Below are 14,632 nucleotides of genomic sequence, written 5' to 3'. Positions count from 1 at the left end.
TTATACATATACATATGTTCCCATATCTCTTCCCTCTTGCGTCTCCCTCCCTCCCACCCTCCCTATCCCACGCCTCTCATGGTCACAAAGCACAGAGGTGATCTCCCTGTGCTATGCGGCAGCTTCCCACTAGCTATCTAATTTACATTTGGTAGTGCATATATGTCCCTGCCACTCCCTCACTTGGTCACAGTTTACCCTTCCCCCTCCCCATGTCCTCAAGTCCATGCTCTAGTAGGTCTGTAAAAGCACTCTTTTTTAAACAAACGTTCACGTATCTATTATTTTTTTAAGGAAAGAATCATTTCTAGCAATAGGAACCTTTCATACAAACTCTAAAGAAAGCCATTGTTTCAAAAGATGAGAACAGGGCTTCCCTGGTGGCGCAGTGGTTGAGAGTCTGCCTGCCGATGCAGGGGACACGGGTTCGTGCCCCGGTCCGGGAGGATCCCACATGCCGCGGAGCGGCTGGGCCCGTGAGCCATGGCCGCTGAGCCTGCGCGTCCGGAGCCTGTGCTCCGCAACGGGAGAGGCCACGACAGTGAGAAGCCCGCGTACCGCAAAAAAAAAAACCAACAAAAAACCAACACTTCACTGTCCCATCTTGTAATATCTCAACTAGATTTAAAGCAGCTTTAGGGAAGAAATTGTGGTTTATTCTTTGTTTTCCCCAGAGTACCTAGTATAAACCTAGTATAAGCCAGAGCACATAGTAAATGACCAAAAAGCACTTATCAAGAAGCAGCATGGCTTGGTGGAAAATGCAGGAACTTTGGGAGTGATAAATTTGAGTTCAAGTCTGGTTTGCCCTTTTTGGGATTATGTGCAAGTTATTTAATTTTCTGAACCCACATTCCCCTGCAAAACGAGGATAAAACCTTACAGGGTTTTGCTGTGAGGAGTGGAGACACCCTTAAGTAACTACACAGTGACTGGAAAGCACTGTGTACTCCACAGATGGGAATTATTATTGTTTGTTAACAATGCTCTCCCTACATGCCTCCTTTGCCCAGGCTCTTATATCCTGACTTGAAGTCTTCCATGCCTTCATCAAAACCCTACTTAACCGTCTAGGCCCACCTCCACCAAGAAAAATGTATTGTTCACACAAGCCTATAATGAGTTCTCCCATCTCTGAATATCTTATTTTATACTTTATTTTTATACTATATTTTATACTTTTTTTTTTTTTCGGTACGCGGGCCTCTCACTGCTGTGGCCTCTCCCGTTGTGGAGCACAGGCTCCGGACGCGCAGGCCCAGCGGCCATGGCTCACGGGCCCAGCCGCTCCGCGGCATGTGGGATCCTCCCGGACCGGGGCACGAACCCGCGTCCCCTGCATCGGCAGGCGGACTCTCAACCACTGTGCCACCAGGGAAGCCCATATATTTTATACTTTTGTCACCCACATTTTTCATGGATTTATTTATTTTCCTCCCTTTGCTGTCATAAGTTCCTCTAATAGACGGTGTCTTTTAGATATTTTCCCAGTCAAAACACAGGTGAGGTAGTTTGTGCTAGTTTAGGTCAACTGCTTCAAAACTGCTTGAAATTGTGATTGCTCCAGAAATATCACGGGATGCTGAGGGAGTTTCTTTCCAATAGTTCTTTGATCAGGTCTACAATCCCTCACTCACTATTTCATAATACAAAAAACTTTGAAAATCAAATGTTTTCTTAACATTTGGTGGCAAAACCTATCCTGACCTGAACTCAGTTGTCAATAAAACTTGACCTGAACCCTTGAGGGCAAAGTGGCAAAACCTGATCTGAAAAACCTGCTCTGAGCTGAAGATTACATGCTCTATTTACCCTACTTAGTGGTGTCATATTCATAATTTGTCCTGAAAAAAATATTAACTTGATTATGGAGTGCTGCCCCAGACTTGTGGGATATTATGTTACATAAGTACACTTCTCTAAACTCTGAAAAATTCTGAATTCTGAAATCCTCTCTGGCCCAGATCTTTCATATAAGGAATTGTGGAGCCATATCCCTTACATTCTAGTACACTGTTGTACATATAATAGGCTAATTTTAAAAATTCAATTAAATACTTAAGGGATATATATTTACCTTGCTGGGAGAAACACTGTCTAAAATTCATGGGATCATTATTAAAGGGATTAAAGCAAGTTAGAGTTCCTGAACTAATACCTTCATGAGGAAAATAAGGTCTAAAAATTCAAGAAACTACTAAAAATAACAAAATAAAGTAAAAATACGTGCACAAAAAATATTTTCCAATTATGGCTTTTATTAAGCATACTGTTTTCCTGATTTCATTAACTGAAAATTGGTGGTAATGAGAAATTTATTACATGCAAATTAGTTATGATTAAAAAATACAAAGAGTGACACTTCTGAAAAACTGTGCTTATAAAGTTCAAGGCTGTGTTTACATTTCTTTTTTAAAAAATTTTTTAAAAAATTAATTAACTTTTGGCTGCGTTGGGTCTTCATTGCTCACCCAGACCAGGGCTCAAACCCATAGCTCCTGCATTGGCAAGCAGATTTTTAACCACTGCACCACCAGGAAAGCCCTGTATTTACTTTTCTTAAGAGACACAGACTACTACTAGAAGGTTGCTACCAGTAACACGAGTGATTACTGATATTATCACACCATTTTCTTCATCGGTAAAATATGGAGATTGGTACTAAAAGATCTGTAAAGAGTCTTCTGAAATCTATGATCAAATATGATATACAGAACAATACCAAGCTCAAAGATTTCAATATATAGGGAACAAATCAGTCAGCAGATATTAAGAACCTATATTATCAAAGGCATTGTAATCTTAAAATATGTGTAAGTAAATTATATTGAGGATTTTGTATGTTCTGAATTTAGAAGATGCTTCAACGTTTAACTTGATCTAATTTATTATCCTTCCTTCATTGGTGATGTTGCAAATTTTATCAGGGCTTTACGGCAACACAGGAACATAGTGAATTAGAACACACTTGCTTCCGAGGAGTTAGAATTTAAACTGAATGCCTACTCTAGGAGGGTAAAATGTATAAGAAAGTGACTTTAGAAATTATCATTGAACAGAGAATACAGGGCTAAATTCTTGCACACAAAATAACAGATAACAAAAGCAGTTAACAACTCATATAACGAGGTCAGTGCTGGAGCAAGCGGAAATAGAATCACAGAGCATTAGAACTGAAAATCTCCTAGGAGAAACCGAGGATTTACAAAGAACAAAACCTCGTAGTTAAGTAAGCACCGGACTGAACCAGGACTTGGGAAAGAGCCCAGGAGTGAGCGGTCGCCGCCCCAGCCACGTGATCCTCCTTTGCTTCTATGGTTCTCTACTTTCCGATCCACAAAATAAATGGATTCGCTTAGACAGATTTTTAAAGATCCAGGAAATGACATAGTACTAATTCATACACCTCAGGGTTACCCTTTCCACTTAACTGGTAAGTTACTTAACTTTCGGTCAAAGTAATAATTAAAAAGTCAAAAATGCATTTTCCAAACGGACCCTGTTTGGTTGCCACAAGGTCTCTGAGCGACAACGGCGAAGAGGAAGAAAGAGGAGGAATAGCCGAGCCGAGGGAAAAGGCCGGTTCGGATCTGTTCGGGTCCAATGGCAGGGCGTCAGGAGATAGGGTGGTTAAAGGACCGTGAGACCAACTTGGCGTTTCAGCGATTGGCCCAGACCGACGCAGCTCGGCGGCGGCGGCGGCGGAAGGGGCCGGGCCATGGACGGAAGTGATATAACGCCGGCTTTTGGCCTTGTGGGGAGGTGTAGCAGGTCGGTAGAGGGAGACTGTGTTGGCGGAAGAGGTTCGGCGGCTGATGGCGGCTCAGGCTCGGAAGCGTCTCTAACATTCCCCTCTGCTCAGGAGTTCCTCACTCGGTAAGCGCCTTCCCCGGCCCGCCCCAGCGCCTTGCGCGGGGCGGACGCCCGCTGGAGCTCTTTGGGGGCTCGTGATACGTCCCTCTGCTCTAGCGTTTAGGGGCCTGGTCGGTCTCGGGAACGGTCTCCGTGGTGACGGTGCTGCCGAATGACGATGCTTTCCTTCCCGACGGCAAACCTTTCCTCCCGGACTGCGTTTGTGATGGTGGTGTGGGCAACTTCGGTTAGCAGTGGAGTTGGAAAAAGCGACGGGTTGCCGCCCCACACGGCGGGGAGTGCCTGGATAGGCTTTCGCTATTTGGGGGAGCCGTGTGGGACGTGGGTCCTTTGGCGGGGGGGCGAGTGACGGGGGGGACCCCCGGAGAAGAAAGTGCCTTGCCCGAGGCTCCACTCTACGGCGAGTGTTTGGAGGGCAGCGTGTGTGCTGCCGGGGCAGGTAAGCTTGGGAAAACATCTAGGTCGTGTCGGGATGGGACGCTCGGGTTTGCCCGTGCAGAGTGAAGCCCAAGTGTTTTGGTTTGAGTCGCCAGTGGATTAGGAGGCGGAGACTGACTGCGGGCCGTGGGTGGAGTTAGCGGTTTGGGCCGGCTCTACGACTTCACCTGGGCTGCAGAATTAGTGAACGCTTTCTTGTCTGTTTATCAATGGCCTTACGCCTAGTGCTCGAAGGGATCTTAAATATTCCGAGGAGAGTCGCGTTTGTCTTTGCTTAGGCAATTTTTCTTGATTTCACAACTCTCCCAACACCCCCGGAGGTCCGCAGGTTGTGGACAAGTCCCGACAGGCGCTTGTCGTTTCGGGTAATCTTTGTTAAGAGATTAGTGTGCGTGTGTGTGTACTGATAAACGTATATTACCTTATTGGTGATGATTTCGTTTGAGAACGCCGTGACATTTGACTTTCTACGTATATATATATTATTTTGATTTTTTTAACATCTTTATTGGAGTATAATTGCTTTACAATGGTGTGTTAGTTTCTGCTTTATAACAAAGTGGATCAGTTATACATATGTCCCCATATCTCTTCCCTCTTGCGTCTCTACATATATTTTTAGGTTTCACAAAGTAGTTATGAATTGCTATTGCGTCAGGAATGGGAAAATAAATCTTGTTTTCAACTCTGCATTCTGCTAATCGTAGAATTTCTACAAGCTGCATGCAACAATTACTAATTATAGTTTTGGAGCTCAATTCCCAAAGTGTTTAAAGAGATCATTTGAATAACATGTTAATCTAAAAAAATGGGCTGATTACCCTCAGAGTGCTATTTGGGTATGGAAAAGGGGCTGAGGCCAGGCCTTCCTTTCCTTCTTATCAAGGATAAACTTGATTTCTTGAAGGATTACTTGATTACGTTTTCTAGTTATCACATTGTTAAATTGCACACCCCTGTTTACAATTATGGCTGCAGACATTTGTGTAGACTTAACCAGTAAATATCTTTTCCTTAACAAAAATAACAGGTATTTTGGAATTAAAATTTCAGCCTTTTTAATGATGTTAAATATTTATGAAGGATCGTAACTATGTTCCTTTTCTACTGCTTTGGGGGAATTGCCTCACATGTGAAGTTTATTGGATTGCATTCTTTTGGAATTTGTATGTTACTAAGTAAAATTTTGGCTATATCCACTTCTAGCCTTTTAAAGTTTATTTTGCCCCAAATAAACTCTTAAAAGAAGGTAAAGATACCCTCGCCTCTAATATAATAAAAAGCCAAGATCAGCTTTTTAGAAACCAACTTTTAAATCAATCTAAAAATTAAAGTGGTGTGAGTGACATCTGGGCAGAGTGTAGTGGTACTCAGCTGTAAAGCATTCTGGAGATTGGGAGGACTGTAAGAGTGCAAATTGACCGATTGGTGGATTTGCTTCTGCCTCCCTGAAAGATTGCTGATAATATTTTCCTGGTCTGTAAACCAGCTGATAGTCTTTGTTTGAGCTGAAGTATAAATAATTGGAAGCTATTAGAATATCAGACGTATTTTTTTCCCTTCAGATGTTCAATTTCCTTCAGGACTAAAGTTCGGAGATTAATTTAAAAGTTCATATAGTTGTAACTGAATATTTTAAAAAACTTTCACTAAGTTTGTTAACCACTATGTGTAATGTGTTTCTGTTGCAGAAGGTCGTATGTGAGTTTTTATTACTAATTTTTGTCTACTTTGGTTTTACTAACTTTTATTATGAAATTTTCAAAATACCCAGAAGGAGAACAAACAGTTAAAGGAACCACTATTTTGCTAATCTTGGTTTATTACACTGTCGGCACATTTTTTTTTTTCCCCTGGAGTTTTTAAAGCAAATCCTGGACAACAGGATATTTCACCTATAATTAGTTTACTGTCCGTCTTTAACTGGTAAGGACTTTGAAAAAAAATACAATCACCATAATAATATTATCACATAGAACAAAATTACCTTATTTCTTTTTGAATTCTAAGTGTTAGAATTGGCAAATTATATACAGTATCTAAATTAAAAAGCTTAATTTGGTTCTGGGCATTTAATGCACAAAAATTCTTAATATGGTCAGTTTCCTACTTTATTTGATTAAGGCTTACACATTTTGGCTTAGTTAAATATAATGTGTATCAGGAGCCACTGGAAAAATACTACCACAAAAGCCAGATCTGGTTTGGGCTTGAAAATTTCCAAGAGGAAGAACTAAAGATAACACTGAAATCCTCCCCCTTCACCCCCCAAATTTATTCTAGCTACTTAACTGAGTGACCACTGCATATTAGTTATTTTTTCCTTAGGTATTGATGAATCCTCAAAAATAACAAAACTGGATTGTAGACCAAAGTTTTACAGCATAACACATAAAAGGAACTCTAGAGATGTTAGAACTTTGGGGAATAAAGTAGGAAACATGGGAGAGGGCATTGCAGGCAGCATGTATATGTATTTCAGACTTTGTTTCCCAGCCAAATCTGTCTGGTCCTTTTTTTTTTTTTTTTTTTTTTTTTTTTTTTTTTTTTTTTTTTTTACTGTTCTCATGTATTTTGTTTTTTATTTATTAATATTTAAATTTGATGTAACATTGGTTTATAATATTAGTTTCATGTGTATAACATTATATTTCTACTTCTGTATACACTACAGCATATTTACCACCAAAACTTTAGTTTCCATCCTCCATCAAAGAGTTGGTACCCTTTACTTATATCCCGCCCCCCCCACCCCGCCACTACTCTTGTTCTTCGTATGTCCAGGTTTGGTTTCGTTCATTTATTTTGTTTTTTTGGGTCTGTTTTCTTAACTAGAAAACTTTTACTTATTCTTTGCTTGCATCTTAATGTATGCATGTTTCTAGAAGTGTACTTTACTTTAGAGAATGGGAAACAAAATTTGATATGGTAAAGCTGCTTCCACTTCCTTTTGTGGTGGGGGCTATATTTCCTCCCTCCAACTGAGGCACAGTTTGTTCTTTACTCAGGATGTTAGTGAAGCTACACTTCCCAAGCATTACCACAAGGTGATGCAGTGACTTTGTGTATTACTTCTCCGCTGGGTGGTGTGTGGGTCTGTGTGTGTGCGGGTCTTTGTGTGTGCCTGTGAGCATGTGTGTAGTGTATAAATCTGCCAGTGAATCATCTTGATACATTAGCATTCTCAGTGAATTTCAACATTTTTATAAGCTTGCCCATCTTTTCACTCCATTTCCTATCTGTGTGAAGAGTGAAACAGGAACTGTATGGGAATTAGATATTTTACTGTTTAAAATAGCTTGATTCATGTTGTAATTACATTCAGATTACATTTATCCATGTTAACTTTTTTATGACTAGAAGCTATATTGGAAAATAAATTTAAAAAATTAATAATGAGAATGGAATGACTTTTGTAAAATATTTCTATAGTTATAGTCGCATTGAAATGTTTAAAAAGGGAGTGTTGGTGAGAGATTAATGAAGGTTATTAATGGGATAATTACAGATTATCATGCTATAAAGATTTATAAGCATCATGAATTTAAAGTCTGATGTTAGGGTTTTATATTAAAAACTTGAATTTTGGGGAGAGGGTTTAAAAATGAAATTTCATGTTAATGTGTTTATTTAAAATAATGAAAATAATACATTAAATATACTGGTAAAAATTCAGTCAGTTGAGTTAAAAGTTACGGTCCTCTTAAGTTCTCTTTTCACACATAGCCCTCATGAGTAAAGATTGTATGATGTGTGCTTTTTGAGTCCCTTTTGATGCATTTATAAGCATGTATACACATGTACATATATAAATGTGTGCATACCTTCATGCTATTTTATACCTTAAAAACTTTTCAGTGAAGTAAAAGTCTAAGGTTGGATTATCGATTTTTAAGCACTGTTGTAATTGAGGTTAAACAAAAGTTTAAACTCCACTACCTTGTGTTATAACAAATAATTACTGCTTTGTTGATTTAGTTTACTTTAGGAAACAAGTTTTATGAAAAAAGTTTCATTCTTAAATGGCTTTTAATTAAAAACATGGGAAACTCATCCTAAGCTAGCCTTGTTTTCTCCTTACTGAATATCTATCTCAGAGAAACTTAAATATTCACTCTCTTCATAGAAGAACATTACTGATTCACTTGCCTCAGTGTGTTTTGTTTTGATTGGTTTTTTTTTTTTTTTTGCGGTACGCGGGCCTCTCACTGTTGTGGCCTCTCCCGTTGCGGAGCACAGGCTCCGGACGCGCAGGCTCAGTGGCCATGGCTCACGGCCCTAGCCGCTCCGCGGCATGTGGGATCTTCCCGGACCGGGGCACGAACCCGTGTCCCCTGCATCGGCAGGCGGACTCTCAACCACTGCGCCACCACGGAAGCCCTTGCCTCAGTTTTGGTAGTTGTATCTGAAAGAGTTTGGTTCAGTTAACTATAGTCTCTCTCTTGGTTATTTTATAACCAATAGTGAACATTTTTTTCAAAACCAGAATCAAGGTTTTTTTTTTTTTTTAAGGAAGCCACTGACTTGAAAGGAGATTATCATTAGTGACTTCATTAACATCATGACATACCCTTGGGAGCCCATATTTGCTCAGACTATTCAAAGACACAAAGTAGTAGAACTCTTCACTTATTTTAGGCAGTTTCTAATGTTTGTGCTACCTTTTCACTTTCCTGAAGGCTTTGGGTTACCAGCTGGAGAGTATTGACTGTTAAGTCCTTCTGTGAAGTAGGGTCGCTGGTAATAAAGCCTTTTTGTTAGTGCAGAGGTACAGGAGGTTTATTACTGAATGCATTCTCTTTACCTTGGAATCCTGGCAAACCTCAGGTGGGGAGAGGCTGACAGACATCCAGCCTGGAATTCTACCACAGTGGCTTCCAGGTTGATGATTGACCGTCTCTTTATGGGATGTCTAGTATATTGTGTGTCCTGTAAGTACAAAGCAGTATTTTGACCATAACAGAAGCGGAGAACACATAAGAGGAAAAGTAGACATTTTTAAAGTGTTTATTTCAGAACTTTAAAAATTTGCCTTAGTGCTTCCCTGGTTGGCGCAGTGGTTGAGAGTCCGCCTGCCGATGTAGGGGACGCGGGTTCGTGCCCCGGTCCGGGAAGATCCCACATGCCGCGGAGCGGCTGGGCCCGTGAGCCATGGCCCCGGAGCCTGTGCTCCGCAACGGGAGAGGCCACAACAGTGAGACGCCTGCGTACCACAAATAAAAAAAAAAAAAAAAAAAAAAAAAAATTTGCCTTAGTATTTCAAACAGATCAGCAAAAGAAACATTTGTAAAAGCATATTGTCTTAGATTTTCCTAGCAATAAAGACTTCTTAGTAATTGTTAAAATGTGAGTAGTTTTGGGAATTCCCTGGTGGTCCAGTGGTTAGGACTTGGCGCTTTCAGTGCTGTGGCCCAGGTTCAGCCCCTGGTCGGGGAACTAAGATCCCATAAGCCATGCAGCATGGCAAAAAAAAAAAAAAGTGAGTAGTGTTACTTCTGTGCTTGTCCTGTAGAAAATTCATAGATTTGTGAAGTAAGTTAGAATAATTTGGTTAGCAAATTCTTGTCCCAGTTTTTCCCATTGTTACAGAGATTCCTGTTTTGATGACTCAGAAGTAAGTGCTATAGTGTCAGTGTCATTGTTTCTGATGTGGTACTGTAGGATCAATGACTGTACTGAGTCTGTGACACTGTATAGATATAGATTTTTTGAGTAAATCCTCAGTTGTATCCTTTTTCTGAAAAGTAGAGCACAAGATATGGAAAACATTTGGGTCTTGCAGATTTTTATAGGCCACTTTCACCTTTCATCTGCTAGCTGGTGCTTGGTGTTCACTAAACCAGTGAGTATTCACTGAATCTGTAATAGATTCTCAACAGTATGTGTTTCATTTACACTATACATTTAAAAATACATACATTTATTTTTAACCAGTGAATGTATGGAAATGGTACAATAATACTGGAAGTCAAGGTAGGAGGAAAGGGTAGAATTGGTATAGGTAGAGAGGAACAAATAGGCTCTGAACTATTTCAAGAAGACCAACTGAGATTTTACATCATTTGAGAGATTTGAACAAGCATGAACCGGAAGCCCAAGAAGACAGCCTAGGTCTGGGAATCTGTGAGAGTTGCTAATGGAGACTTAAATTGTTGGGTTGGGTCAGAGTCTAAGCAGTAGTTCTCTATCCTGGCTGTATACAGGATTGCGATTACTTGGGGAGGCTTAAAAAAAATGCGTGGATATACACACGCATGCATGTGTGCGCCCAGGTCCCATTTCCGGAAAGTCATTGTCTTTTTCTTTTTTAAGACCCCTAATGATTCTTATATCTAGCCAGGGTTGAGAAAAAGCTGGTCCAGGGGATCATGAGTGTGGGTCAGGAATGCAGGCACAGAGAGGTTAGCATCAGTTGCAGGAGCCTAGGGGAGGGATGGATGGATCAGATTAGGGAGGAAAATGATGAAGTTCAAGGGTTCAACATAGAAACACTGCTGGCTCATTTGCTTTCGGTTGCAAAAGAAGCAGAGGGCTAGGCTTTGCAGGAGAATTGAGTTTGTTTTTGATTTTGGTTTTAAAAATTTTTAAACTCAGTACTTCCCTGGTTGCGCAGCGGTTAAGAATTAGCCTGCCAACACATGGGACACGGGTTCGAGCCCTGGTCCAGGAATATCTCATATGCTGCGGAGCAACTAAGCCCATGCACCACAAATACTGAGCGTGTGCTCTGGAGCCTGTGAGCCACAACTACTGAGCCCGCGTGCCACAACTACTGAAGCCCTCACGCCTAGAGCCCTTGCTCTGCAACAAGAGAAGCCACCGCAACAAGAAGCCCGCGGGCCGCAGTGAAGAGCAGCTCCCACTCAACGCAATTAGAGAAAGCCCGTGCGCAGCAACAGACCCAACGCAGCCATAAATAAATAAATATTTTTTAAACTCATGTAACTTTCTGAGCCATATTGTAAGTTAATTACTTCTCAGTTTGTTTTTATATTTAATCACATTAAAAAAATTTTATTTATTTGGCTGTGCCAGGTCTTAGTTGCAGCATGTGAACTCTTAGTTGTGGCATGTGGGACCTAGTTCCCTGACCAGGGATCAAACCCAGGCCCCCTGCATTGGGAGCGTGGAGTCTTAGCCACAGGACCACCAGAATTCCCTTTAATCACATTTTTAAGGAGTTCCAATATTAAATATATTATATTTACAGTGTAATATAAATATAATATAAAAGTGTCTTTTCAATAATTATGCTATGAAAATATCCATGTAATTTGCATTAAATGTTATGTATTTTCTGAAGGTATGAGTTTTTTCTTAGTTGATATCATTAAATTTGTATGATTTACTTGTTTCAGATTCACAATGACATCCTTTCAAGAAGTTCCGCTGCAGACTTCCAACTTTGCCCATGTCATCTTTCAAAATGTGGCCAAGAGCTATCTTCCTAATGCACACCTAGAATGTCATTATACCTTAACTCCATATATCCATCCCCATCCAAAAGATTGGGTTGGTATATTCAAGGTAAGAGGACTTTCTCCATATTTCTTCCATGTAGGTACTCTTTATTTTCTTCTTAAGAGGTTGACAAGTAGTTTATACTAGTCTTGTCTTAACTCTACTTTAAGGGTCATTTTTGTAAACATCAAATGTAAAACATTGTGTAAACATGAAATATTTAATAGTGCAGGGTAGTGTACAACAAATGTTATGACCTTCAGTTCACCACACTTTCTATGATTAAAAGGTTTAACTTCACTTAAGTTCTTACAGAAATTTTTTCAAATCTTTTTTTTTTTTTCTTCTTCCATTTTCTCCATTCCTTACCTGAAAAGAATGATCTTTTCCTTTGGGTTACTATATCATTTACTATCTTGTCATTTGTAATTAATTTTGTATAGCTCTACAACTATGTTATTATCTCTTCTGTTGTCCTGCATTGTTTAAATATTCCTTATATTGTCTTATACTTTTATAAGAGTATTCTGTTTTACATGACTAAATAGTAAATTCTTTGATGGCAAGAGTCCCAGTTCTAATATTTTGCCAATCATTTTGTGTAATATATGCTTGAAAATTACATTGAAATGATCATTACAGTGGTGGAAGTTTTTTGGCAATTTCAATTCCTGAGGATGGAATGGAGAACCAAAAAATACGAATGTCCTTTGAACAGTCAAAATAGTGTCATAAATGTCTAAACAGTAAAACTTACTTTTCTCCTTGGTTACTTTAGATTCTCCCTAAGAATCAATTTATTTTATTTTAGATGTGATTTATTAAAATCAAGACCATTAGGTCTTGAAATTTTGATTGTGTGGTCTGTATAAGTTAAATAGCAAAGTAGAAAAATAAGAGTAGCCGCTAGAATTAGGCACATTGAGAGTATTTAGAAGTGAAAGTCTGGCCTAATAGAGTGAGGAGGGCAGAAAAACTATATTGGACAAAACAAAGTTTTGGTATTTAATGATATTTCAGTTCCTTTCTGAATCCCTTATCCCTTGGTGTTGCTGGGTAGATGAGTCATTTACTCTTTATTTATTTAATTTTTTTTTAGGCTTGTTAGAATCTAATATGGATTCCAGTATGGATTCCAAAAGCTTCATTGTAAGCTTTTTATGAAATCAGTATCAGTTTATTTTATTTTCTTTTATTTTTCTCCGGTACGCGGGCCTCTCGCTGCTGTGATCTCTCCCGTTGCGGAGCACAGACTCCGGACGCGCAGGCCCAGCGGCCATGGCTCACGGGCCCAGCCGCTCCGCGGCATGTGGGATCTTCCCGGACTGGGGCACGAACCCGTGTCCCCTGCATCGGCAGGCGGACTCTCAACCACTGCGCCACCAGGGAAGCCCCAGTATCAGTTTAAATTTTATGTAAGAGATGAATAACAAGTTAAAGATACTAAGAATTGGCATTTTCTGCAAGAATGAGTCAGAGAGGAAGAATAGAGCAGGGTAATGAGATTGAGGGAAGGGAAGGGCATTCCTGGCAGGAAAATGGCATAAGCAGAGGCACAGGGGTGAGAATGTTCATGAGAATGAATTAGTTTAACTAGAACATAAACGTAGTTTAGGGAAGTGGAGGGAGATGAAGTAAAGCGTCAGTCTTTCCATGGAGGACCTTCAGTGTTAGGCTAAACAATTTGCGGACTTTTCCATACGGGCAGTGGGAAGTCTGCATGTGTAGGTATGGAGGCTGATGTGTGATAAATTGTATTTCAAGAAGATGAATCTTCACGGTTTTCTTTCAGACTACTTATGTATGTCTTCCGTTTTTTTCTCCCCATTTTTAGTTAATGGCCTGTTGTTTAAGCCAAAAGCTTATGAATTTCTCTTCAAATCCAGCCAAACACCAATTCTATCTATTTTCCTGCCTACCTATTAATGCATTTTTAATATCACAGCCCTAGTTCATGCCCTCCTTATTGATTTCTAAGATGATTGCAATAGGTCACCTGTTTTCCCTGCTTTCATTCTTCTATTTGTTCTTCAAACTGCTCTATATAAACTATGATAGAAAATGAAAATCTGAACATATCTTCCTCTTGTTTAAGTGGTTCTTCATCCTCTATGGGATAATGGCAAGACCAAATAACTTGGTGTGCCAAATAGGGCTCCTTTATACGACTTGATTTATAGCTTCCTTTTTTGTCATTGCGTGCTTATTTTTGGGCTTTGATAACATTAAACTACTATCTCTTAACTTGTGTACTCCAAGGACCATAACTTTTCTCTAATTAGTAATACTTACATAAATACATACATGATAAATAAGTTTGTATAGAATACCCTTTCCATCTTTTTTGCCTGGATAATACTTAAAACTTAGTGGGAAGTTTAAGCATGTACTAAAAATTTTGAAATATACAGGAAGACTCAAGGAAGAAAATAAATCATGTTTTAATACTATTTTAATGCTTACCTAGAATAAGCATTGTTAACATATTGGCATATATCTATAATTAATATACACATACTTTGTGTGTAATAAAGTATACACACATGCTGTTGATGCGTTGTGGAATTCATGGAAATGTTTCCAAATGTTTACCATTAAACAATGCTTAATATAGATCTCTGTATCTGTTTTTATTTTGTTGTCATTGTATTTCATAGGATAAGTTCTTGGAAGTGGAATTGCCATGTTTATGGCATTGAATGTTTTTAAACATTTGACGTGTACTGCAAATTGATTGCTGTCCAGAGTGATTTTGATAGATATGATATTGACAAGGTAGGCAGGGAGAAAGTGCCCAGGTGGTAATTTTTTTTTTTTTTTTTTTTTTTTGTGGTATGCGGGCCTCCCTCTGCTGTGGCCT

At 39.4% G+C, this 14,632-nt stretch overlaps 1 protein-coding gene across 1 annotated transcript in view; it reads left to right on the top strand.

Moving 5' to 3' along the window:
* The first annotated feature begins 3,741 nt into the window (after window positions 1-3,741).
* Window positions 3,742-14,632, top strand: part of TAX1BP1 (Tax1 binding protein 1) — a 96,019-nt gene continuing 85,128 nt past the window's right edge. Inside the window, exons 1-2 of the mRNA XM_007129553.4 lie at window positions 3,742-3,876; window positions 11,670-11,838. Of these exons, the coding sequence (XP_007129615.2) occupies window positions 11,677-11,838 (162 nt within the window). The 5' untranslated portion in view covers window positions 3,742-3,876; window positions 11,670-11,676. The remainder of the gene's footprint in view (window positions 3,877-11,669; window positions 11,839-14,632) is intronic.

The sequence above is a fragment of the Physeter macrocephalus genome, chromosome 5 (assembly GCF_002837175.3).
Source record: "Physeter macrocephalus isolate SW-GA chromosome 5, ASM283717v5, whole genome shotgun sequence".
Lineage (NCBI taxonomy): Eukaryota > Metazoa > Chordata > Mammalia > Artiodactyla > Physeteridae > Physeter > Physeter macrocephalus.
This window is presented reverse-complemented; position numbering and strand designations above follow the sequence as displayed.